Here is a 27,330-nt window from a genome sequence, read left to right as displayed (position 1 = left end):
ATTTCTATACCCTCATGGAACAGACTGCTTGAAGCACGCCTTGAACTTTTTGTAGCCTACATGTAATAATTTAAGATATGAAAGTATGATTATGTTTTCACTTTTCATATTTATTTGCCATTTGCTTCCAAGTCAATTTTACACCGCTAGGCTTATACCCGAAAGAATATGGCAAAATGTGTATACACGCCCTATAAGCAATAAATACATTTGATGGAATACACAAATGTAATTATAGTCAGATCTACTTGTGCACTAATGATGGAGCGCTGATATTATTTATAAGCCTATTATAGGCATTCACACAGTCCTAGATTTCTTTTTGCCAGATGGCCTTCCTGCATTTGGCAGCAGCAGCTGTGTTGCTTCTAGCCTTGATTATGTGTCTGAAATGAATAGTCCGTATTTGTCTCATATCATTATACCTTTGCTCTTCGTTTGTGAAATACTGTATATGCTGCTCCGCTGCCAGGAGAAGTGTCCATGGTTGGTCATATGCTGCAGACACAGACCTTTTTATGTGAATGCCTTTGATATGATGTGGTATGATATGATTTCATATGATTTACAACATAACATACCATGTTAAATCATAATCACTAGACACAACACAACACAACAAAACACACCACTGGGTGTGTGTAGCAGTATTAGGGGTGTAACAATACATTTGAACAGCGATACGATACATGGACGACATTGGTTCATTCATGGCGATACGATACTATGATTTCAAATCGATATAGTAATTATTTAGCAAAGACATCTTATCAGCGTGAAACGTGTGAATAGTGCAGGTTTTTTTTAAGAGAAAGAGTTATTATTATGGATATAAATAATTAAACATTTTTCTCTGAATACATGGACATTGTATTTCAATACAAACCCACACCTTGACATGAACACAGATAATACACACCATTTATCTATAGACCAAGTGTAACTATATGGAATGGAAATGTAATTAAACCCCTCTTTTTCTTTTTTTCACAGTACTTAGTATCCATACAGTACAATCAATTATTTGCATTACAAAACGATATGATACGACACAAAGTCAAACAATACGAAATGTTGCCGTTTGCATATCGATATACTTCGATTCTTGAAATTAAAATCGATATTGGCAACATGACTGGTGTCTTGCACGCGCGCGAAGTTGCCATACCTTAGCTTTTTCTGAACTGACGCCACTGACTATATGGTCACACTCCCAGTCAGTAGCGTAGTGTTGTTAACAGTGTAATTTTGACTGTAGGACCTACTCTGCTACCCAGTCAGTAGTGTAGTGTTGTTAACCATGTAATGTTGTCTGTAGGACCTACTCTGCTACCCAGTCAGTAGCTTAGTGTTGTTAACCATGTAATGTTGTCTGTAGGACCTACTCTGCTACCTGATTGATGACGGCGGCTTCCTGGTCATGTCCAACCAGAGAGATCACTGGAAGAAGGTATGCATGTGTATGTTTGTTGATTTGGTGTATGACATTCAGAGGCACACTGTAACTGGATGTACAAGCTAACACTTTACTTTAAAACTGATTTTAATATCTTGCTATAAAAAGACGCCAACCCCTAATTTACACAGTATTGTACACATTCAAGAAACCAAAGACCAGTGGTTCTCAACCTTTTCAGGCCGCAACCCCAAAATAATCATACTGTACGAGCACTAAGAGTTGAGGCATTAGATTTTGTATAACACGGTTCTATTGTGATAATAGCAGATCTACATGCTCACAGCGCCTCGCAACGCGCTGTGAGCATGTAGATCGGCTATTTTCACAATTTCTGCCTCTAATATTTGACAATTTGGCCAATTTTTAATTTGTCATTTTAGAGGTATTAAAACGTCCTTCAATTGTCACTTTAGAAATGTGCAGATGCCCTCTATAGTCTATACACATAAACTGTATGGTGGTTTGTTTACTGATGAGTGAGAAAACAACGTTGCACATTAAGTTAATCATCTGGGGACCCCCCCAAAATAATTTGGGGACCCACCTGGGGGTCCCAACCCACAGGTTGAGAACCACTGCTCTAAACTTTAGATTCATTTGACTGTTCCCAGGTGGGCCTGTTCTTTGGTGACGTGGACCCCTACCTGATGCATGCGCTCTACAACAACTCCATCTACCTGCGTCGTCAGTCCTTCCAGTACCAGTCTGCATGTGAGCCCGTCAGCAGCAGTCACACCGGCGCAGCTCCAAGAGGCATCTTTGTGGTGAGAGGCAGGATATATCAATATGTCCGTACACGGACACATGTGTCTGTGGCAAAGACTTGTCCTTGTCCGTGGCAAGTTTGTGTTTCTGTTAATAGTATTGTCCGCTCACAAGCGTAATTTGTATAGGGTTGATTGGTTTAATAAACCCAAGGGCCCCCCTACTGGGGACAGTATTATAAATTCATAGGCTATTATATCGTCGTTGTCGGGTGAAAACCTTGTATGTCCAAAACCGTTCGTTTTGCATTTTTCATTAAAAAAATGATTTAAACTAGTGAAAACAGTCGATCTACAAGCACACAACGCCTCGCACCGCGAGGCGTTGTGTGCTTGTAGATCTGCTGTTTTCTCTATTTTTGTGCAACAGCCTTGTACGATGAAGCAGGGCTTTGCTTTGCGAACGAACATACAAATTTGAAACTTGGAGATAGAGGTTTACACCCGACAACGACGATATGTATTTTGTCATTTCCAATATAACAGGGGTCTCTAATCTCCTAATCTATGGGCCCCCCTCACGGCAGTACAGGGCCCTTTTGATCTGAAAACCCATGCAGAATAAGATCTAATTTCGCCCCTGGCTCATTTTGTATGTCTGTGGCAAAAATGGAATTTGACAAGAATGTCCATCACAAGCCAACGTGGCAATGACCCATGTGTGAGAGGCTGGGAGGCCAGAGAGAACTGTAATGGAACCCATTAAGACCTGAGGCCCGTTCTACTAAATAATGCCTTCTAAAGCAGTAGTTGTCACACTTTTTCAAGATTTGTCAAAAGAAATGGCAGATGTACAAAGCTCGCAGCGTGGCACAAAGTTGACGCAAATTGATAAATATTTGGCCACAAACCCCCATTTGCAAATATTTTTTTGCCAGGGACCCCCAGAGGAGAAGATTTGTGTTAAAAGAATATTCACAATTTTTCAAAAAAAAAGAAAACTAAGCTTGTAACAGGTAAGGAACGGATAAGGACCTAGTACCAGTAAGACTCCCTAATCGGGAGATAAGCGACCGTAGGTCACTTATCTCCACAAATAGGGCAAACATTTTTTATTCCAAAAACTTCCTGATCCATGTTGATGACATGAGTGTAGACATACTGTGTAGTGATTTTCGTGATTGGAGGGTCAAAACTGTAGGAGCAGTGGCCAAAAATGTGTTTTAAAATTCGGCCTGTAGGTGGCGCTAGAAGAGGGCCATGTGAGAAATGAGGGGTGGGGTGTCCGCGTTGCCTTGGCGGACGAATAGGTACTGGCCCCGGCTCTCCCGGACGCTCCTAGCCCGAGTTACGGCATTTTATGTGAGCTGCAGTGGCAGGGGGTCCTCCACTGGGGGCGCCACCACTTTTGCATCCGTTCTGGAGCAGCAGGAGTGGGTGGTCCCCAGGAATTCCCCGTGAGCAGCTCCGTTGGGGTGGTCATTTGGTAATTTTTGCACATGTGCTCATTTTTTACACTTGGGGGTCCCCGAGGGAGCTGGGGGTCCCTGGAGCTCCGGGGGTCCTTGGAGGTTGTAGTTTGGCAGGTAAGGAGTGTGTGTGCAAAATCTGGCATGGATCGGGGCAACGGTTGCGGAGATATGAGCAGGGCAAAAGTGTGACGTGTGTGACGGAGTGACGGAGTGACTGACTGACTGACTGACTGACGGACGGACACCTCGAGCAGCTTTCTGTAGTAAGTGCGACCTACGGTCGCAATAATATAAGGAAGGAACAGGTAAAATTTGATGATGTCCTCCAAACAGTGCGCCCAAACCTGGAAGGAGTGAGCAACTTCATTGAAATGGCAGACCTCCATCCACCTTTCAAGTGAAGCATGACCAAAAGCTAAAACTTTCTGTTGTGCAGCCGTCAAGGCTAGATAACATTCATCAGAAATTGTACAAAACATAGGTTTCTCTCTGAGCTTGTATTCTTTTTTAATAGCTAAACTTAAAAGCTAAAAAAAAAAAAGCTTTAATGGGTTACCTGTGACCTTCTGTTTTTTAAGGAATTGAAAATGATTTGAATTATTTCTCTCTAACTGCTAATCTCTTTTCTATGGATCATCATCATGGTGTCACTATAGCCTTCCGTTGCTGACATCTTAAGTTTGGCCTGGTGGTCCTCTGCTGTGGCATGGTGAGTTTTACTCCCAATACGCATCAACACAATGTTACTGTAAGTGCAAGTGACGTGCACTTTTCCTTTTAATCGTTTCCAGATTGTAAGTGAAATCAAAGATGTGATGCCAGGATGGCACATTTGTTCTGGTGCTTGTCAACACCAGGGTGTTTGTAGCTTTATTGAGCTTGATGTTTACTGCAGTGTGTTGACATACTGTTTAATGTGACAGTATTTCATTGATTCCAAAAAGTGTGCTTCATCACTTCCTCACAAGATGTAACTTTCTCACTTTTTTCCAGGTCTGTAATGCAGCAGTTATTCTATGGAATGGCTTATAACACCTGGTTCTTCTCAGGTTCGTTTTTATATAATGGGGGGAAAAAAGAAAAAAGAAGTGTACAATGTACGTACATCAATGTATATTGATGCATAATATGCAGATATATTTCAATGTACAGTAGGCTATGTACATGTAGTATGGATACAGCCTGTATTCTATATGCTAAGCTAAGCTAAGAGTGTTGAATTGTGGCTGAAATCATTATCATTATGCCCTAGAAGCACTCCTATTCTGACATGTTGCATTTAGTCACATTTGGGGCAAAAAACGTGTAGGCCTATGTCTGAATTACTGTACATTGTTAATTTATAGAACCTTATATCTTCCCCCCTAAGATACGGTGTGTGTCACGAGGAAAGATTGAGAGAATATACGATTCCATTTAGGAAAGATTGAAAATAATTGTATACATGACGTGCACTTGAACCGCAGCATCCCTATTCTGGGGGGGGTCTACAAGATCTACAAGCTCACAAAGCATCATGTTGTGACGCGTTGTGAGCTTGTAGATCTGCTATTTTTGGCAAAGAGATTTAGTGCAGATGGAAAAAGAACGTACCAAGCATCTCAGGTCTGTATAGAGCATTATGGTTAAAGTGGTTTAACTTGAGTGATATTGATGAATTCCAAAGTATTCTGTGGCACCCCTGGACTTAAGTCAAGGCATCCACTTTGAGAAACCCTGCCATTAAACCTAGGTTTCCTGCTCTTTTGTTGCAGGTGATACGCTAGTGGAAGGCTTTGAAACTAGGGAAAGCAGCTGTGTGATCATTCAGAGCCAGTTCTATTTTACCAACACTACCAACTCATACAATGTGCTGCAAGACTGTGGAAACTGCTCAAGGTCTGTTCTTTTTTTTTCTTCTCTTTTCTCATTTTCAAGGTCTGTTCTTTTTTTTCTTCTCTTTTCTCATTTTCATTCATATATATATCGATTTCCATACAACGAACAAACTATTAACTTACTTTAAATGACAACACAAAACCAAAACAACACACTCACCTATGATGAAACGACAAATAATTGACTAAGAATGAATACAAAAATACAAACAATAGACACATAAAGTAACGGCACTTAAACTAATATCACCATCCAAGTCTAAATGACCACATGGCTAGTTTGTTAGATGAGATAGATCGTTGTTCTTGACATATTGAATAAATTCCCAATCTTTTTGGAACAGCAGTGTGTCTCTAAGAGTATACGTAATTGTGTTCCAAAGAAAATCATTATAGTTAGTTCTTTAACTGAGAAATGCTTCAAGGTGTGTTCTTACACCATCAATAAAATATGTTTTCAGTGTTTGATTGCTTCTCCGACCTCTGCATCTTTTCATGTTGAACGGCTCACTCAACCTGTCTGTCTCATCATAGGTTGTTCCACGCAAAGAGGATTGAGAATACGAACCTTCTCTTTGTGGTTGCTGAGACGTTGCCCTGCAGCTCCTGTGAGATAGAGAGACTGACCCAAGTCAGGACAGAATGTATCCTTTTGTTTTACAACCCGGTGGTGGGAAAAGCAGCATTTTAAAAGTAAAAGTGTCAATACAGAAATGTAGAAATACTCTCTTACAAGTGCAAGTCCAGAATTCAAAACGTATTTACTGTAAGTAAAAGTACAAAGGTATTGGTCTAAAAATGGTTTGGTTTTGTCACATTCCTAAGCCAATAAAGCCCCTAAGCCAATAAAGCCCCATTGATTCTGATAGGGGACCGATGGGGCGATTAGTTATAGAAGAAATTTCATTTTGGGGGTGAACTACTTCTTTAACCCTAAGTACCAAAAGTGGAAAGTACTCATTGTGCAGAATGTCCAATTACACAAGTTCAAAGTAATAAAAAATCTTTTGAAAATAGCCGATCAATCAGCTATTTTCAAATGCTCGAAATATATATAGTGCTGAAGTGGTTAGTTTAATAATAATCAAAATCTACAAAGTAACTAATAACTAATTGTAGTGGAGTAAAAGTACAATACATTACTCTGAGATGTAGTGTTTAGAAATAAGAATTGAAAATTGTAAATACTGGAAAAAAAATCAAAAAAAATCAAAATTGTACTTAAGACTTAGTTGGTTACTTTACACCACTGCCCTTAACTCCTGCAAACAGTTCAGGAGGAGAATCCTTGTGAAGTGCTGAGCAGTGCACGATACCGTAAAGGCCCTCCTACCTGCTTTGACTACAGTGCCTGGGTAAAAGAATATACATATTCTAGCGTTGCATCAACAGTCTCTTTTACTCTGACACATTATTGTCTCTGCCAGGCCGAAAGGCATGACGAGACTATGTTTTGCACCCTGTACGTCTGTCCGTCCGTTCGTCCGTCCGTGTGTGTGTGTCCATGTGTCCGTGACCGTGTGTCCGTCTATCTGTTACCAACCTGATCTTCCCACCGCGCACAGCAGTTCAAAACAAACTGATTCTAGCTGCTGAAAACTTCCCACTTCACTGCTGCCTTAAAAAAGCAACATAGCATCCATTTTTTTTGCAAAAGGATCATATTTCATTCTTGTCCTCATGTCAGAGAAGTGAGGTGCAGGCTGACATCTTCTGTCTCGATCAAACGTCGGGTTTAGCCTACTGTTTGATTGGCACACATGACATGACATGACATGACATGACATGACATGCGCTGCAGTGCCTCTGACAATCAATGAGACGGCTGCTAAGCAGTTCACTTGTGTTAGCTTACCTCTACTGTTAGTTTTAGTAAAATGGCAGTTACAACTTTCTAAAAGACATGTGTAGGGTAAATTAATGATGATAAATAACATTGGACCATCGGGTGAAATAATGGCCGATGTCCGATGTTGGCATGGGGTCCAAGAATGACAGATACATCGGTGAGTCCGATGTATCGGTCGGGCTCTACCTTTTATAGCGCAATCAGGATGCAGGCTTTTGCTATTAAAACATTTTTTTTAATATTACACATTTTGTCCAAACATCACACAAATCACAACATATTATTATCTATGGTCATCATGTGATCGAGACAGATCTGTCAGCACATTCCCATAGGCCAAGAAAGAAATGCCACCCTTTTCACATTTGGCCTATTATATTTGGCCTATTATATTATATTTTGCTAAACAGATTTAAGTGTCTCATTTTGAACTAAACCAAGTGGTTCCATTTTATGACAACAATGTCCACCACAAGCCAGCATGGTGATGATGACCCATACTCTCTTGTGATCCATACTCTCTTACTGCAGGAGAACACATCTGAGTGCGGACAGGCCCATTCCTTGAAGTCCTCCATAGGAATGCTTCTCTTCATCCAGCTTGTTCTGACGCTAGTTTCTCTCTGACCTCTGGACTAGACCGTAACATCTCCACTAGGCCGTCGTAACACCTGGACTAGAAAGTAACTGAGGCTCTAGCATCTCCCGACACTTAAATCTCATTTTCACGGCATAATAGTCAGCATTTTATCTCTGCCAGAAAGAATGACTTGTTCGGTATTCTTTTCTCTTCCCTTTTATTTATGGTATTTCTTAGTGCTAGCAGACACTACAAGATTTCATCTAGATTCATTCTCAACCAGGATGTAGAGCACTAGGGAGACAGGTTCTTAAGGCTGTCTTTGAGTACAATGTTTTTATCTTCAAGATTCCACGAGGACATCTATTCATAAAAGATCTCCCTGATAATCCAATCCTTTGTCTGTTAGTTAGTAAATGGAATATTTTAGTAAATGTGTATTTCATTGAAATGCTTCCACTTCAATTTATAGTATGAACTTGAGGTGCTTCACAAATTCAAACAAGACAACTGAATGGTGTAAAACAATGATGTGCTCAATTACATACACATTGAAGTGCATACTATTGAAGTTGTCCTTTAATAGTGCAACAATTCTACGATTATTGGAACAACGTTTTATACTATTGGTGAATAGTGATTGATCACATGGATTGACGATGATGAAAGCACTTCAAGTGGTTTACATGCAGTGAGATCTATTCAGCTTAATAACACAGAAATCTGCTGAAGTTAAAGCCTGGTTTATACTTGCAGTAGTCGTGCAGGTGTCATGCACCAAAAATGGCCAATGCACAAGCTCACAACGCGTCACAGTTAGATGCTTAGTGAGCTTGTCGATCTGCAATTTGTGACGTCAATGCACAACTAAGTATAAATCGGGCATTATATGTAGTAGTCATCATTTATTTCACTGTATTATACGTGTTATGTAATTTGGCAGATTGGTGGTGAGCTTGTAGTCACATTTTGTAACTTATATTGCCACTATTTGTCAAGTCATGCACATAATGCTTATGTAGGGGGGAATGCACGGTAGTTTATGAACAGCTTTTGATGTTATCATTATTCTGTGATAATAATAGCTTGTTGATAATCCCCTTGTTATTTATTTTCGTATTTATTTAAGGCGGGAGATCATGTTTTGTGTGCATAGCTTTATATTCAGTTCATGAATAGTTAAACTATTTATAAATATCAGCTGTTCCAGAGATCCAGAGATTCCATTGAAACTGTTTCGGGCTCTTACAATGATATTGATAACGGTCTAAATGTTATCTGAATTAATTCACATTCGCCACAGATGAGGGAAATCCTTGTCGGTAAATTTACGATTAAAGGTGTGGAGATTTCTGGCTCTAAAGAGTAGACTCTTGTGGCTTTCAAAACAAACATCGAGTAAATGGCTATGCTAGACAAGAGAAAAAGAAACATCCCAGAGTGCCAGCATTTAGTGGTTGACTGTTCATGATCATTATGTGGAGTAATGATGACATGTTTTACCAAAGTAAAGTCCCTGGAGTCAAGTTTGTGTTACAATTTGATTAACCATTTGTTTGGTTTCAGCGTTAAAGGGGACATTTTAATGACCTTTCTTTTACCACTTTTTTTCTTACAAAATGTGTAAGATGTTTGTTTTCTCTCCTCTGTATGCCTGGTGTTCCACCCAGTAGTGCCTTGTTGCACTCCGATTGGATGGCAGGAACTTTTTGGGATCTTGGATCTTGGACACTATATTCGTGCAGCCCATGAAAAAGACAGTCTTTGAATTTCAAGGTTTGCAAATGGCACAACTCTGTACGGACTCATAGGAACACTTCCTCGGAAAGATTCTGGTTCTCTCTCGGAACGGATGACGGGGGATACAAAATTCTACAGCACACTCACACGCACTGCACTATTGTGAGACGGCACAGTTGAAGTACAGTACCAACTGCCCTCCCCCTCTATCTAGTGAGCATGCTCCTAATCCTGTTGTTTTATGGAAAGATGGGAAAGGTAATGGGAAATGTATACTTTGTCGTATAATACGACCACGTCCGTCGCCGACAATGGCTGCTTTTCAAGTGGTTACGACAAAGTATGAATTAGGCTTAAAGGAGAATTCCAGACTTGAAAAAGTTTATAGATATGTGTTATACTATCCACAGTGTTTGTACTTCCTGAAGTCTTGCTGAACGAGTCTTCTCCTGTGATTTCATCCAAACCGTAGTCCACTTCACGGCTCATTATGTAATTGTAAACGTGTGACACAAATAAGGGATTTAGCATTGTACCCCATCGCTCGTGGCCGTAGCTGCTGTGGAAAAACTCTACCACTCGTTCTGTGATAACATCAGATTAAGGTATTAAAACTGTTAGTCCGGAATTCTCCTTTAAGAAGGGGGCAAAGAGAAAATACCCCCTCAAGTGTCATCTCTCTACACTGTGGTTCAATCCTGGTTCAAAGCACAGACTCTTGTCTGTTTTATTTTCTAATTCATTTCATGTGCACTCTGGATAAAAAAGAAAAAAGTTATATTTGAAGCCTATACCATAATAGTTTCCAGGATGATTGACTGAAGTGAGTGAATGTTTATGTATTGTGCAGACAATAGTGCATCTCTGCTGATCCCAAGCATGGGGGGAGGGGGCGCTGGTGAATCAGATTAAAGCTCAACACTGTTTGGAGACCTCCGCACAAACGTTGCTTTTTAAGGAAGCATTAATTCAATGGTTCTCAAAGTGGGGTCTGGGGACCCCCCAGGGTCCAGGGATCTTTGAGGAGAGAGTTCCAGGGGGGTTCACTGCATACTCTCTCAGAGTTATGGGGGTCTGTGGACTAATGTCTACCAAACTGGGGATCGTTGAAGTCAAACAGTTTGAGAACCACTGCATTAATTGATCCGAGATTTACAGTTATGTATTTGCATTATTGAAAGACCTTAAATGCACTGTACAGTGCGGTACATTGAAGGAAGGCATTTTGTAAAAATTGCTCTTTATTAGCCTACAATGTATTGCTGTTGTTGAGGTCAGTGTTGTAGTTTGCGATGTTTGGTTTTAAAACATATTTAACTGCATGGTATTTTTGGAAGAATTAACAGATTTATGTACATACAGTTATAGTGTAATGATGGGTATTTTACATTCCTTTTCTCTCACCCAGCTCGCCAATACTGCGGGGAGAATGAAGGGTGCCTGCTAGGGACATTTCTGAGTGATATGGGCATGAGAGGGCTTCAGGGGTTAGCTTACTGTTTACTAAAAATGAAGTTTTAAAGTTTGACTTCAGTGAAGCCCAATTTGCAGTATTTACAAATTAGTTCTTTATTAGGGAAAAAGCACAGAAAGGTTTGGAATTACGAAGTAAACCTACTACTGCCTGATATACTTCTATCATAGAATTAGGAAGATGCCTTCAAGTGTTATAAATACGCATAATCAAAATTATGTTTGCAGGCTATATAACAAGGGTGGGGGCATGCGGGTAATCATTTCAGAGATGTCCTTTTATAAACAACCTAGGTTGTCTCTTAATGAGGTCCCAAGTATAGTATTTTTTTTTGCGGTAATGCAAAACAATTGTTTGCATTGAACTGAAGGGAAAGTGAATGTTTTTGAAGTTTGCGGGTGGGCACTATAAGCAGTTTACAAAGAAAACCGTCCTTGTCAATTATTTTCTTTTATCAGCTTCTGAAATAATGAGAATGTTAATGTTCTGCTGTAATTTAACTGCTTTCTAGTTCGCTGATATATCGTTGTTTACTTGGGAGAGTTTGCTCTATTTGTGCCAGTCTCCAACGTCACCTCAGTCATTTTTGTACAGATGATGATGCAAAAGCAGTGTAAGCATAAGAAGAAGGCTAACTTTGTAAAGATTTTGTCAGCCACATACTAAATGTTTATATCTGATATTTGGTGATTAAATGCTGTTGATATTTTTCACTTCAGCTCAGCATCCTAATTTCCATTTCCTTTTTCCCCCCACCTGAGTGCTGGTTATTGTTGGTTAATTGCAGTGTTTGCCTGGACATTTTAGTCTAGTTTTAGTCGACTAAATATAGGATTTTAGTCGACGATATCTACAGTTGATTTTTTTCTACAACAATGCATTTCTGTGGGCCATTTGGCTGATTTTACACTTGGTTACATGCTGAAAATAGCAGATCTACAAGCTCACAACACGTCGCAGCGCAACGCGTTGTAGATCTATCTATGCAGATGCTATTTTCAGAGCACAACCAAACATAAAATGACATGTCTTTTAGTTCTACCGGATCTCTCGACAAAATTGTCAGTATAATTTTTGATAACACAATGTGATCTTGATAAGCATCTCTGTAGATAAGTATTTAGATAGTCTACATGAGCTCATCACAAATCCATTTGGAAGACTGATACATCTTGACTGTAACAATGTTGCATCAGGATAAGTGTTTCATGAGCATGAGTCTTCATGTCTCTCCGGCTCTTAAACAGAAAATACTTTTCAGTTCCAAATGTACCTAATCAGGATAGAGACCTTGGTCAGGATACAGATTAAATTATGGAAATTGGAAGTGATGCCACAAAGAAATGAGCAGATTTTTTTTTATTTATTTTTTTGGAACTGGAACACTATAAAAATGAAGCTGCACAATCTCTCTTGATTGGCTTGTTACCTCCCCGAGAATATATTTTTTGTTTAATAAAGAGCTGAGAGACATGGGGAGACCCCTGTTATTGAGCAATCACCCTACAGCAATGATAATAACTATCACAATATAGTGCTTTAACCTTTTAACATTTTAAAGTTTTTCTCTCAAGAAAGATTATATACCGACAGTACACAGAACAGAACAGAACACATAATACTACACTAGAACAGTCAAAGCAAAACCATTTAATGTTCTGCTCGTTTCTCAGAGAGATAACTATTGTTTGATTGATAATAATGGTCTTTATTGTCCCCACAGGGATATTTGTCTTCACAGTCCGTTCAACAGAATATATTTTCGCTAAATAATATTGTTCTATAACCATGACATTTATTTAGAATACCAACGAGATGCTGAATCTTATAATACTGGGATTAGTGTGTCAGGGAGATCTGCATATTTATCTCTCAAATAAACATCTGATGTAGTCTGTAGTCTGATTTAAGACCATACAATAGTATGCAAATAGTTGATAAACGAAATTGTCATCCAATAGTTCCTATATTTTTAGGGGGAAAAGAAATCACGCAACAGTTCTGGCTTAAGAGGAACACACACTGGACGTGGACGAGGCGCGGAAGCTGCGTGTCCAAAAATACGGCCACGCGGTGAACATGTTCTCCCATGGTTCTCCCCACTGGAGGAAATGGATGTGCTGTGTGGCAGCCGCCCGTGTCCAGTGTGTGCTCCCCTTAACAGGACCCAGCTGGGTCCTTGGGCCCCTGGGCTGAAGTCCAGTTCTGTAATCTTCCCCTGAATAGAGCTCATAAGTCCACTCACCCGACCCTGTTGTTATCCTGGAACCCACTCTCTCCTTCCAGTCCCATGTCAACCAGATCACAAAAACTGCCTTTTTCCACCTTAGCAACATTGCCCACCTGGTGCCTTCGTCCCAGCCTATCACACACTGCTGCTGTTACACTCACCCATGTCTTCATCACATCCAGAACTGAGTATAATATGCTCCTTATCACCTGCATTGTTCCACAGGTAAGGCCCATTCCCACTGGGCCAGATAAACAGATAAAAAATATCTCTCTCCATTCAAGTGGATGGTAAGATACAGATAAAAGAGTCACAGATATTTTTTTAACAATCCACTTGAATGGAGACATATATTTTGTATCTGTTGGCCCAGTGGGAATGGGCCTTTACACTGACCTTCCCTGGTAACATCTCAGTGAAGCATAACCACTTTACATATTTTACATGACCCATTTTGTGGTTTAATGAGGTAAAAAGATTGATCTTTGATGCAATAGACTTTATTCTTGAAAAGCAATTCATATTTTTAAAGCTATACTTGACAATTGATTAATAGATAGCTCTAATAATCACCTAGGCCTATACATGTTGTTGTAATGGCTAAAAAAGTATTTTGAATGCCATATATAAGTATATGATTCTGTTTTCATTAAACACAGTAAATTACTAAATCGAGAAAATATAAATCCTGTTAATAAAATAAAAAAACGTAACTTTTAACTTTTAATATAATAACGGTCCTCTAGATGTCATGGTGTGGTCGGCTCAGAACTTCACATAGGTGAGGTTGATGTTTCCTCCCACCTCCACCTTGTCGATGCGATCAAGTTCAGAGAAGCGGTAGTCGTAGGTACAGACTTGCACGTCATTGATTATGATGCTGTACTTTGTACTTTCAGCCTTGATTTGTATCTATAAAACACATGTTGGTATGAGCATTAATGAACAGCATCGCCACCACAGGGACTGAAAACTAGCATTGTCTCAAAGAACTTGATTATCTCGCAGGGCTGCCAACCCTCCTGGATCCATAGTCCAGTTCAATATGTCCAAACATGAAGGTTCTTCCAAATTCTTTGGGGGATTAGGAAAACTATACATTTTTGGAAACTTCAGAGTAGCCTATAACAAATCAGAAAATACATGATTCCATTTGCAAAATCCCTTAAACAATTTCACTTAAAGGAGTAGTTCACCCCCAAAATGACTTTTTTTCTATTGATTACTCATGCCATGGAGAGTAGAGTTCAATAATATTTTTAGTTTTTTGTCACATTCCTAAGACATAAATGTGATAACAATAAATTTACCCACATTGATTCCGGATGGTGACCCGTTTCGAAACGGGTCATTGCAAACATTTGTTTTGCACACACAAAAAAATATTCCTTGGGCTAAAAACGGACCCACAAAACTATGGTTTAGTGATAAGTCATCACTTTTCACAGTTTCGTGGAGTCCATTTTTAGGCCAAGGAATGTTTTTCATGGAGCCTGGATGGCTTGTTTTCTATCGGTGGCACCACAACATGGCTGCCACTAGCTATATGCCCTATACCCGCTCACTACACCATACATCATACGCATTGTGACAGAGCTTGTATATCAACTATTATACTAGGCTTAGGCTACCAGTCCATTAGGCCTCAAAAGTTTTTACAGAGAGCATGAAATTAAATGTAGGCCTATTATGAAATTAAGCTAATAGTGTACCTTATAAAACTTGCCCCTTTCTAAGGGAATGCCTCCGCATCTCTCCTCCTTGCCCCAGGAGCCACCCAAGCGACTGTTGCGCACCACTTCGCCCTCTGTGAATCTCGGGTTGAGATGAAACGCGATCCCCTCGTTGCAATGAAGGTTCACGTTGAATCTAGGATGAAAAGAAGGTTAGCAGACAGTGCAGACTTTCTCCTAGCCATGATGGTTCTGTCTGTCTGTTAAAAACAAGTACTGATTGATCGATTGATTGATTGATTGATTGATTAATTGATTGATTGATTGATTGATTGATTGATTGAATAATTTATTAGAAGGTTGCATAGGAAAAAGTACAGTTTCATGACGGTACAAATCACTGGTGGTAAGGTCAACTAAAAGGAGATCCTAGTAAGCTTTTCGGCTTATTTACACATCAGGAACCACTAAACTAGCCTGGCTACATACAGTAGGCCCTTTAACAGCAAGGGCGAGCATCCTCGTCCTAGGACAACGGAGCGTCGGCAAGTTAGCATTTAACCAGGTTAGCATTAACCAGCGTCGAACTCAGAAAGCAGACGGAGCATCGGCAGGTTAGCTTTTCACCAGCGTTAGTTTTACTGAGGTTAGGGTTAAGGTTAGGTTAGGTTAGGTTTAGGTGGTAGGTGACAGAATATTAACTTTCACTAGAAGTGTAGGCTAATAGGGTGTGTGTTGCAGCTCGCTAACAAACCTGGCTCTTTAGTTGAGTGGTAACATAAACATCATTGGATATCGGGGTTCCAGGTTTGCCTCCTGGCCGAGGCTACATTGTTGGCAGCGGTACAAATAGGTACTGTCAGGTGGTAACCGGAAAAGCCGACCTAAAACAAAGTCAACCTCAATCGTGGAAAACCCACTCGGGAAATGTCGACCTCCAGTCTAGGAAATCCCAACCTCGAAATTTGGAAATCTCACCCCCAAGTCTAGGAAATCCCAACCTCCAAATTTCACTCGAAATTTGGAAATCTCACCCCCAGTCTGTCAGGTGCTCTGTCAGTTCCTCATTCGTTCGTTGTAGACCTTAAGCCTGGTAGTCGACGAAAGTTCCCCCATGGGTCACACTCGTACCTGAGCGTTGAAGCTCACTAACTAGCCTTGTTCTTTAGTTGAGTGGTAACGCACACGCCATCGGCTATCGGAGTCCCAGGTTCGCCTCCCGGCCGAGGCTACAATAGTTCAGTAACATTTGCAGGGGCAGTAACTTATTACTTAGTACTAGTAAGATGCCTCAGGGCGACAAGCGCGAGGTTGCGCCATGTCTTGGCCATCTTGCCAGTGATGTATATCAGACCAGTTACCCATATATGGAGATCCCTGCTCTGAGTAACTGACATCACTGTGATGTCACCTGTGATGTCACTGTGATGTGTCAGGTGAACCACAGTGTCAGGCGTTACCTGTCCGGACGGACGGACAAGCTGTTTTACCCGGTAAGGAATATTATTCTGGTTTTGTTGGCTGCCTTTTGAAGACATTTCAGTATTTTATATCCTTTTTGTCTGATTGGTGATTATTAGCCTATTATTAATATTCTAAAAGGAGATGGCTAAACAGATTGTATTGTTACAACTCTTTTTTTGCGAGTGGGTTGGGGGGCAAAAGTAATATTATTATTATTGCCCAACACTGAATATTTTATGCTGTATGTATAGGCCTACTGTTACTTACAGTATACTTTGTCCACCACTGCCTGTCTATTTGTGAGGTAAAACTTGACAAAACTGTAGAATATTCAAGGAAATAAGGCACAATAATGCTTGAGCTTCTGGAAAATAGAATGATCAGCCATATATTCCCTTACCAAACAAACAAAATATGTTAATGAAATAAAATTATGATCTATGCACCTTTCAGCGTCGCTGTCTACCATTCCTTGGATTTCGAGGATGCTGCCTTTGGGAAAACCTGGCATGTTGGCTTCGAAGGGCACATGCTAGTGGACACATGAGGAAAAAGACATTCAGAACGTTATTCTTTTTAATAATACTGATACTGTGTGCTTCCTTTGCTATGACAGATTGTTTAAGATTCATGTAAATTCATGTAAATGTCATTTAACAAGTTTATACGTTAAAACACATTAGAAAATATTGAAACATCCAAGGGCCGACTACAGGGACGTGCCGGGCCCCTGATTCAGCCCGGGAAAAAGAGTTGGAGAGGCCCTCATTGCACGCTATAGAGAGAGAGATCTCTCTCCATATAGCGCTGCTGCTACTCAAAGATTTGTGACTAAGTGACAAGCCAGTGGGCCAATTACATGAGTTATATTTCGTCGTTGTCGGGTGGAAACCTTGTATGTCCTAAACCGTTTGTTTTGTATTTATCATTTAAAAAATGATTTAAACTAGTGAAAACAGCCGATCTACAAGCACACAACGCCTCGCACCGCAAGGCGTTGTGTGCTTGTAGATCTGCTGTTTTCACTACTTTTGAGCGACAGCCTTGTATGATGAAGCAGGGCTTTGCTTTGCGAAAAAAATAGACACATTTGAAACTAATTTTGTCCTAATGGCCGGCCTGGACCGGCCCGGAATGAACCGGCCGTTCGGGAGTTGTCCCGCTTTTCCCAATGGCCAGCACGTCCCTGGCCGACTATCTCCTGACAAAATGTAATTTCGGTCCGACCATAACAAAGTCACATATGCTATGCATCGCAATTACAATATTCTAGCTATCATTATCATTATTTATCTTTTGTCAGGTGTGTGCTCTGAATTAAATACAAATAACTCACATTACGGAATGTAACCAGACGTGTAAGGTGAAACAAAATAGCAGCTAGGGAACAAGGAATACTGACAAATTATACAATAACATTGTTTATACTATAAACATCTTGTTTGACGGTGCTGCAGGTCCGTTTGTAGTACCATTTAGGGAGGAAGCTGCGGGCCGTGTAAAATGTGTCATCGGGCCGCACTTTCCACACCCCTGGTTTAAGTGGTTAAAGGTTTCTATAGCAGGTGGCCTACTTGTGCCCTATAATGTGTAGGTTTGGCACTGCACGAGGAAGGCTTTATTAGAAGACTTTAGTAGAAACCAGACACACATTTCCTGCCAAATGTCTCTCTGACAACCACAACGCTGTCGTGCAAGTGCACCGAGACACAAATATAATACTCTGCAGACTGAAAGTGAAACAGATCTGCTATTTTTTTTAAATCGGGTCTTAATGGGTTGAATCTAATCTGCTTGTATTATTGAATATGTTATTAACAGTTTGCAAAAAGAAAAGGCGCGGTGGCACATATTTATACAAAGGAATGCTAAAAGGATAACCCGGTAAACCCAGGGCTTGTTTTTGTGTATTCAGTTCATCAAGACATTTAAAAAAAAACGATAATACAGTAATATGCAGAAAACATCATTATACAGTATATGAATAAAGGTACAGAAACACTTGAGGGACGTCTATATGCATAGAGCATCGCAGCGGAAGTGGATGCCTGGGGTCACTTTCACTTTCACCATTCATTTTCGCCATAGACTTTTACAAAAACATTTATAACAATTATGTTAAGCCTCGAACCAAGCCATCCAGGATGGAGGTGAATCATGATCATATAACCTTTTTTTCTATGAAAAGAACATTTTGAAAATCGCTAAACAAAGGGTAGTTATTAAATGTAGTATATCAAATAATGTAATATTAAAATATGTTTTCACATAGGATCAAAGGTTATATGATCATGATTCACCTCCATCCTGGATGGCTTGGTTCGAGGCTTAACATAATTGTTATAAATATTTTTGTAAAAGTCTATGGCGAAAATGAATGGTGAAAGTGAATGTGACCCCAGGCATCGACTTCCGCTGCGATGCTCTATTCTGACAATGCAACGCTTATATTTACATGCATTTTTAATGTGGAAGTTATAGAATATAATGTTGCTGTCGGGCAGAAAACAATTCTTTTCCATATTTGGCATAACGACTAAATTGGGGAGAAAAAGAGGGTCCAAAAATAATGTTCATCCCAGAACTAACCAGCGTTGCCAGGCCTGCTCATTATAAAGGGTTTCTAGGTAAAAACCATGTGTGTGTGTGTGTGTGTGTGTGTGTGTGTGTGTGTGTGTGTGTGTGTGTGTGTGTGTGTGTGTGTGTGTGTGTGTGTGTGTGTGTGTGTGTGTGGTGGTTCATTTCAAGGTAAAGAGCAGTTGTGGTGGTTCATTTCAAGGAAGCAGCAGGGCGTTCACAGTAGCATCTGTCCCCCTGATTCACCACAATCATGTGCCCATGCCTGCAACTGTCACACAAATATAACATGCAAACTGATAGGAAACAACCAAAGTCTAATGGGCTTTCAATAAAATGTTTGGGGGACATTATATGCGTGCATGATTCTCACATACATGTACATGCAAATAAATACACATAGGCCTATATATGCATGTCATACATTTACATTGCAGTCACAACCAGTGTTGCCATGCATGCACTGTGACGCAAACACCAATGCAAACTGGCTTGGCGGACGGGGAAATGACTCAAGTCCTGATGTGTTTTTAATAAAGATGAAGACACGTTGGAGGCACATTACCTGCATGTGTGATTCTTACAAGCTGTGTATGCAAATATACATATACCTGTAGTTGTTGTCGGGCAGAAACCTCTTAATGTATGGGTTTCCAAACATTTGAAAATATTAAAACACCCTAGGGCCGACTATCTCCTAATGTACTTCCGGTCCGACCATACCGGCGGTAGCCTAATAAAGGCACATACGCAGGCATCACATTTAACAATTTTATTTAACTATCATCATCAATTCTGTACATATCAATGGTCTTTTGTCAGGTGTTTGCTCTGAAAACACAAATTAATTTCACATTACCAAATGTAACCAGACATGCAAGGTAAAAGAAATACAATAAAATAGACAGGAAACAATCCAGACAAATAATACTCTGGGAAAATATTCTTGTTTGGCGGTGCTGGCGGGCCGTTTATAGTACAATTTAGGAATGAAGCCGAGGGCGCCGTATAAAATGTGTCCTCGGGCCGCATTTGGCCCCCGGGCCGCACTTTGGACACCCCTGCTTTACACATTGGCCTATTATAGCGCCACCAGCAGGCCACAATACCCTATACCTGACCTGGGGAGGAGACCTGTGCTCGGAAGAGCACTGCTTCTAGTTTATTATCTCAGTTCCACTTGACAAGCAATAGAAACCAGTGTTGACTTTATTCCTTTCCAGGTTCTATAAATGTTCGGAATCAATAGTTCTATAAATGTTCTGAATCAATCCTCAAACCTTTTTTAAGAAGGACTCCAAAAAGAGCATTAAATAAAAACTTCATGTTGATTTTACTCTTTGAATTAGGAAGAAGAGCCGGACTATTCAAAAACCGCCCTCATATGGTGTTTAGCTTGGGTCTCAGGAGGTTAAACAGTTCATATTGTTTGTAGGCCTACTGACATATAGTGGTGAAGTGAAACTGAACTCAGCATTTCCCCATTGAGCAGAGAGCTGTATGGTCTTCTCAAAACGTATTTAAGTGCAACCAGCTCAGGCCTTGTGGTTAGAGTGTCCTCCCTGACACTGGGAGGTCGGGGTTCCCAGTGCCTCCCTGCTTGGCACTCAGCATCAAGAGCAGGATTGAGCGTAAGTCCCTGCGACATGGGTGCCAACTTCACAGAGGTGATAGGCTCCTGCCCTATGGGCCTCATTGCTCGGTAAGGCTTACTTACTTATTAGTGGTAGTTTATTGGTGTAACACTTGAATTTCACTACAATAAGCATGTGTTATGTGTAATTCTTTTTTTTGTGTGTGTGTTTGTCGCATTCCTAACCCTTTGACTCGTTGTGTCTCCATATAGGGAACAAATAGGCTCTTTGGAACCACTGCTGGTCATCAAATTATTGGCTTAGGGACAAAAACTAAAACATATCCATGAATTCAACTGAACTATCCCTTTAAGGGAAATTGCTATTACAGATATATAGTTTTCAATGCACAATATTGACTTTCTCATCAATTAATATTCACATTCAGATATTCTGTTTTAGCATAATACTACACATGACCATAGCCTGGCTATACATTTTGGTTTTGACAGATGTGATGACAGGATTGTTAGGGATAATTTTCCCCTCAGTTAGCGTTCATTCAAATGATATGCGGGTAGGCCTATAAGTTAAAAAGAAAAAAGCGATAAAACTAAAGAACAGAAATACTTACCGGATTAACAAATGTCGGCATTGTGGTGGTTTGAGCTCTTTGTGTCGAGGGTCGGGTCTAGTAATGTTGAGAGATGCAGTATAAGAGAAGAGGATGTGCACAGGATGTCATATTTATATGGTAGTAGTAGGAGAGGCGTTGTGGTTACATTGTGGGTTGAACTTGAAGAATTAACAAGAAACACTGTTTCTACAAAACAGTGTGGGCTCGCATGGAACACCATGTATGGGCATAAAGATCTAGCTTTTGACTGCTCCTCATTGGCTAAAGGCCCAGCCTTTGTACTGTCGGTAATTCTTTTGAGGAGAATAACCTTAGTCTAAAGCTTTAACATACTGATATACCATACTAACTGGTCTCGAGCCCATGTGTTGTTATTTATCTCAGGTCGCACTTGTTGGTGGTGATGTCACCAAGAACGCTGATCCTCATTGGCTAAGGGCCCTGCCTTTGTACTGTCGGTAATGTTTTTGAGGAGAATGAACTTGACCTATAAAGATTTGGTATAACATACTGGTCTCGCCTTTCAGCGAGCCCACAATTACTTGCGCCAGCAGAGCGCACAAGTACAGTGTTTGGCTGTGTATGTATAGGTAGGTAAACCGTAGCCCAATTAGGGACCAGCATTTTTGGCAATGTCATCATTAACAGCCAATGAGGGACCAACATTCCTAGTGATGCCAGTGGTGATGCCAGTGGTGAGAGCACCTCATGACGTCTCTACTTCAATCCCAAAGAGGATTTAGACTAGCGGTTATACCAAGTAGTCTCAGCATTTAGAACAGTAGTTCTACTAGACATTAGTCATAATGTATACGTTGTTTTGTTTTTGGAAGCGGTGATGCCAGTGGTGAGCGCACCTCATGGCACGCTCTGCTTGTGCAGAAGTAGGCCATACGTGGCCTACTTGTGCGTGAGGCACAAGTTGGCATCTCGACAGAGTGCATTTCTTGATTTTGTTTATTGCACGATACTACACAGAACTAATTAAATCAAGCCTTTAAAGAGAACCATTGATCTATTCCTATCCCACAGTTAACCTTATTCCGTTCTAAACTCATGTTAACTGATCTAACTTATGAGAAGACGCATGCGATTTCATGGACGCTTGTCCTAATAATGATAACTCATCCAACGTGGCACCTTCCCTTCTTGAGATTCTATCTAACTCATTTGTTTCTGTGGAAATGTCTTTACCTTCGAGTTTTTTTTTACCAGAAATACTCAATGAACTTCCTTATTGTCAATGCCAATGTGCTACACATTTTACAATGATAGTGTGTCTGCATTAACCACTGAGTCACAAAGAAACATAAGCCACTGTTTTGAAAGCCAATCTACAAGCTCACAACACATTACATCATGACATGTTGAGAGATTGTAGATCTTAGAAACATTTCAGACACAAACACAGAATTAGGGAAAAAAAAAAAATGTTGATCATTGCAAGAATTGGTGGCAGGGTACTGGGCAGGTCGATTTTCAGGCGTGGCAGGGAAACGCCTGTCAACAAAACCTACAGTAGCAAGTTCACACTTTTGAGTGTTACTTGCATAATATCTTAAACCACCCTTCCCACCCAAATATGTCTGAGAAAGGTTAACACTTCCTTTTTTTGCTGCAGGTTTTTAAAAGTGTTGCATAGCGAGTGCTGGCAGGATTGGTTTTAACGGCTACTCTGGTTTTAACGGGAATACCACTCATTTTCAACTTTGAACTACAGTATGTCATTAATATTCCTTGTTGTGTGTAAATAAGTTAAGATGTACTCTGCAAGCCAAAGAGTACATCTTCATGATGTCACTGATCACATGACCCCACAATCAATCATCCAGTTCTACGCAACACAGAAAGGGGGGGGGGGGGGGGTATTTCTTATTTCCACACAACAACTCTAATTAATGACTGTGGTTAGATTGTAGGTTGAACTTGAAGAATTAACTAGAAAGGGACCAACATTCCTGGTGATGCCAGTGGTGATGTCACTGGCATCGCCAGTGGTGATAGCACCTCATGACGTCTCTACTTCAATCCCAAAGAGGATTTAGACTAGCAGTTATACCAAGTAGTCTCAGCATTTAGAACAGTAGTTGTACTAGACATTAGTCATAATGTATCCACAAGTTTCCGCGGGAGTTTACTGGAGACTATCAGGACCAAACTTCCGGGTTTAACAGCAGACATACAAGCTCACGTCGCGTCGCAGATGCAACCCGCTGTGAGCTTGTAAATCGGCGGCGGAAGATCGATGCAGACGTCTGCGCAATGCACTATGGGGCGTAGGAAACTCGTGGATACGTTGTTTCTTTTTTTTTTGGAAGCGGTGATGCGATGCCAGCGGTGAGCGCACCTAATGGCACGCTCTGCTTGTGCAGAAGTAGGCCATACGTGGCCTACTTGTGCGCAAGACGCAAGTTGGCATCTCAACAGAGTGCATTTCTAGTTGTTGTTGTTTTTTGGCCTTGCTGCTCTGGCATTTGGCGTGTGTTCTCAAAAGCTGATAAAAGCCTGACAAACATCAAATGTCAAGTGCCTTGCCCGTAAAATGATGAAATGCCAGGCCTGGTATGAGATATGATCTACTGGACAACACATTTCAACGTGAAGTTGATGATAAAGTTGACCACTTCTGTATCTTAATTACTTCTTTCTTTTTAATATTTTTGTCATCAGTATCCTCTCATATTGGGGAAAGAAACGGCTCAAGATGTCAATATGTATTCATTCATTCCAGCCTGTGCAGATAGTATAGTTTGGTCTGGCACTGTAGAATGTCATGCTGGGACCCTTTAGTTTGTCAGCGGATTCCTTGCAACTCGTGTCAGTGCAACCACACTTGCAATGTCCCAGAATTGCACCTTTCTTGTTGTACTTTTTAAAAGGGTCTGAAGGTCCTTAACTTGTCACTTCAATGATACGTACAACGGTACAATAGTTTTCATAGTGAAAGAAATATCCACACTCTCTTGAGTAGTTTCTTGTGAACATTTTTTAATAGGTACAGTAAGCACAGCTGCAGTACAGTCTATCAAGAGAAACAGACCCGCTTCGGCACGTCGGCCTTACTCAGGGTTTCTCCCGAGCTGTCCTAAATACAGTGATTTACCATAGAAACATGGGTTTTGAAAATACAGCGGTTAACTTAGAAAAATGGGACCACAGAATACTGGTGCTTAACATACTGTAGAAACATTATTGGGCCTCATTCCCGAAGCGTGCGTACGCTCAGATTTTATACTAAGGTGCAAATTACATGTCTTTCCACAAGCATACTGTAGTCTAACACATCATTGTTATTCCTATACAGTGATCACTGATTTGTTTAGTACACACAAACTCAGGTCTGTCGTTTGTGGGATATAACATGCGTAGCCGCACTTGGGTGACTGAAAAAAATCACTTCCACTCTGACTGCATTTATCAGTCAAATTGACAGGTAAATTCTCTCCATTTTGGCCCAGAAGAGAAACATCTCCTCCCCTGCTGCCAGCGGGGGTTCTATTGTCTTCCAAATGTGAATTAGCATTTCAATTGACCTCTAAAATGGGGAGCGCAAAAAGTGTGTAATTCTCTCTTTGCTTCAGGGAGGGGGAGGAATGGGTGAGACCTGTCTTTATGACCGATAACTAACAGTCAGAGTGGTATAATGGTATATTATTTCATACTTAGGAAATGTTTCAGAAGGGGAAAAAAACGAGAACATATGTCTTGAGTATTTAGGAAAAGTCATGGAAGGGGACATTTCTGAGACCTTCACGGGGAGAGTTATTGCACTTTGCGATCTAAACATCGGTCAAAATGACCTGTTAGTCACCCGTGTGTTATTAGAATGCCTTATTCTTCATACTAATTCAATTCCAATAGTGCCTCAATTACCTCAAATAAAAAGGTTTTACATGCTCAATATTTGTCAAAACATATTTAAAAGAAAAGAAAAATCACACCCGTGTGAAGTGGAGCTGTGTGTGTGTGTGTGTGTGTGTGTGTGTGTGTGTGTGTGTGTGTGTGTGTGTGTGTGTGTGTGTGTGGATCATGTGTACCGATTTTTGTGACATTTGAAGAAAATATGTAGGAAAAGGAGCAAAAAGTGTGTTTTGGAGAAAATTCAAGATGGCGGAAAATCTATCATGGCGCAAATGGGCGTGGCCTATATGGGGAGATGCGTCATGACCCAAGGAATCCAGGGAAAAAATATTTTAAATTTTCCGACCTACGGTTCAAGAGTTACAGGCCAAAACGTAAAGTGGGGTGTTATGGCGCCACCATGCGGCCAAATGACACAATTATTTTTTATTTAATCCTTGAAATCATTATGAACCTCCTCTCCAAGTCTTGAAACTCTAGCCCCTATGGTTTGCGAGAGACAAATAATTGAATGTGAGTTTTGGCGATTCCCATTATAAGTCAATGGGGAAAATTAATTCACTAATAAATTAATATCAATTAAACTATAGAACCTTTCTCTTAGAAAAGTAATAGCCCACGATTCCCGAGTAAGCCGGTCGATTTGACATATGGCGCGAGTGTGTGGTGGCAAAACTGTGGGACTAGTGGCGTGCCGAAGTTTAGGAAGTTCAGGCTACATACACACACACAGACAGACACACAGACAGACAGACACACAGACAGACCCACACAGCCACGTATAGGGAGCTGCACACAGCTCCAAAAAGTCTGTTATTGATTGCTTGTTCTTGACTTGAAGTGAGGATGCATAACTGGGCTTTATGACTATAGGAAAATTCAAGACATTTTTTTAGGTATTCTTAGTTGAGCTGAACGTAATTATTATGTAATAATTTGTCATTTCTGCAAACATAATTTGGCAAATTGATTATCATATCATGCTGCATGAGACTACAGAGGAACAATCGTCACAGTACTTATACATTTCTCATGGCAATATGAAACTGGTTGATATACTGTAAGAACGCAACACAATATCCTACAGGATCTTTCAGTCTGATGAAATCTGTGTCCATACCCATAGGATATATATGTCACGGTTTGATAGAGAAACAGTACGGTCGAGAAACGGAGCACTCGTCGTGCGGCACGGGGCGGAACAAGCGGTCGCTTTGAGCCAAAACAACGTCCTCCAGGCGGAGCCGCTCGATTTTCCACGACATTGCAAGCGGCGTGAAGGCCAGCGGACCTTGGTCCTGCTCTTCGCCCCCGAGGCACGAGTGGCCGCGAAGAGCGGGCCAGGGCCGCGCGGCCGGCGGAGCGCCGCGCGAGTTACGAAGCCGTGGTGAATGCAATCGTTATATTTATGCCCAGGCCTTACGGCCTACGAGCTAGGCTAGTAAATAAAGAAAGAGAGAAAGAGAGCAAACGAGTGACGTCAGCGCCTTCACTAGTGAATGGCTGTCGTCGCCATCTGGTGGTGATTGCTGTGTGGTGAACGACAAAACAAGCGTTCTTACAATGAACGTACTGAGTTACCCAAACATACTGTAACATATACATTTCCCCACAGTGATCAATACATGTAAAGCTGTAATCCATAATCTATCAGGTAGCAGCGTGTGACCTGCATTCCAGCATTATCGTTTTTGTTTTGTTTTTACCCCAGCAAAAGGTGAGCAAATGTTTTTGTATTATGTTTTTGTATTATTATTATTATTATTATTATTATTATTATTATATTTGTACGGAATGCTTTCAACACAAGTTGAATTTAGTTTCAGCTTGGTTATTCCAGTGTTGCTTTTTATGGTGCCAAACGGGGTGTGGAATAATGCAAACGGGGCAAACATTAATGTGCATTTGATTTACGAACAGGTGGGATTTGTCTTCTGATACACCCATTATCCACACAAATCAAGGCTTTACACAGCCGTGAAGTCGTCGTGAATCCCACATGGGTCTTCACTCAGTCACGAAACTCCACTAAAATATAGAGGAAACATACAGCTTTTCAGTGGTGTAAAGTAGTGCATCAGCCCTGACAAAAGTAACTAAGTACGTTTACTCAATACACTTTTCTGGAATTTGTATTATTTCAAATGTTCTATACTTAT

The 27,330-nt window shown here is 40.6% G+C and overlaps 2 protein-coding genes across 2 annotated transcripts in view; one reads left to right on the top strand and one right to left on the bottom strand.

The window, feature by feature from the left end:
• The window catches only part of cacna2d2b (calcium channel, voltage-dependent, alpha 2/delta subunit 2b), a gene marked incomplete at both ends in the record, with an annotated part of 67,970 nt that extends 59,982 nt beyond the window's left edge, over positions 1–7,988 (top strand). The window contains 8 exons of the mRNA XM_080727678.1: positions 1,379–1,450; positions 2,071–2,223; positions 4,292–4,344; positions 4,629–4,684; positions 5,390–5,513; positions 6,047–6,156; positions 6,785–6,867; positions 7,893–7,988. Coding sequence (XP_080583804.1) covers positions 1,379–1,450; positions 2,071–2,223; positions 4,292–4,344; positions 4,629–4,684; positions 5,390–5,513; positions 6,047–6,156; positions 6,785–6,867; positions 7,893–7,988 — 747 coding nt within the window. The remainder of the gene's footprint in view (positions 1–1,378; positions 1,451–2,070; positions 2,224–4,291; positions 4,345–4,628; positions 4,685–5,389; positions 5,514–6,046; positions 6,157–6,784; positions 6,868–7,892) is intronic.
• Positions 7,989–13,974: 5,986 nt separating this feature from the next.
• LOC308286307 (galectin-5-like) lies at positions 13,975–21,378 on the bottom strand. Its single transcript, XM_080727307.1, has 4 exons — positions 21,308–21,378; positions 16,969–17,054; positions 15,098–15,254; positions 13,975–14,297 (listed from the first exon to the last, which is right to left on the bottom strand). Exons 1-4 carry the CDS (start codon positions 21,326–21,328, stop codon positions 14,151–14,153), a joined length of 411 nt encoding a protein of 136 aa, XP_080583433.1. The 5' UTR covers positions 21,329–21,378; the 3' UTR covers positions 13,975–14,150.
• Between the last annotated feature and the right edge of the window lie 5,952 nt (positions 21,379–27,330).

This window comes from Nannobrachium achirus (genome assembly GCF_963921795.1).
Source record: "Nannobrachium achirus genome assembly, chromosome: 6".
Taxonomy (NCBI): domain Eukaryota; kingdom Metazoa; phylum Chordata; class Actinopteri; order Myctophiformes; family Myctophidae; genus Nannobrachium; species Nannobrachium achirus.
The sequence above is the reverse complement of the archived record's forward strand: the minus strand, read 5'-3'. Positions and strand labels throughout refer to the sequence as shown.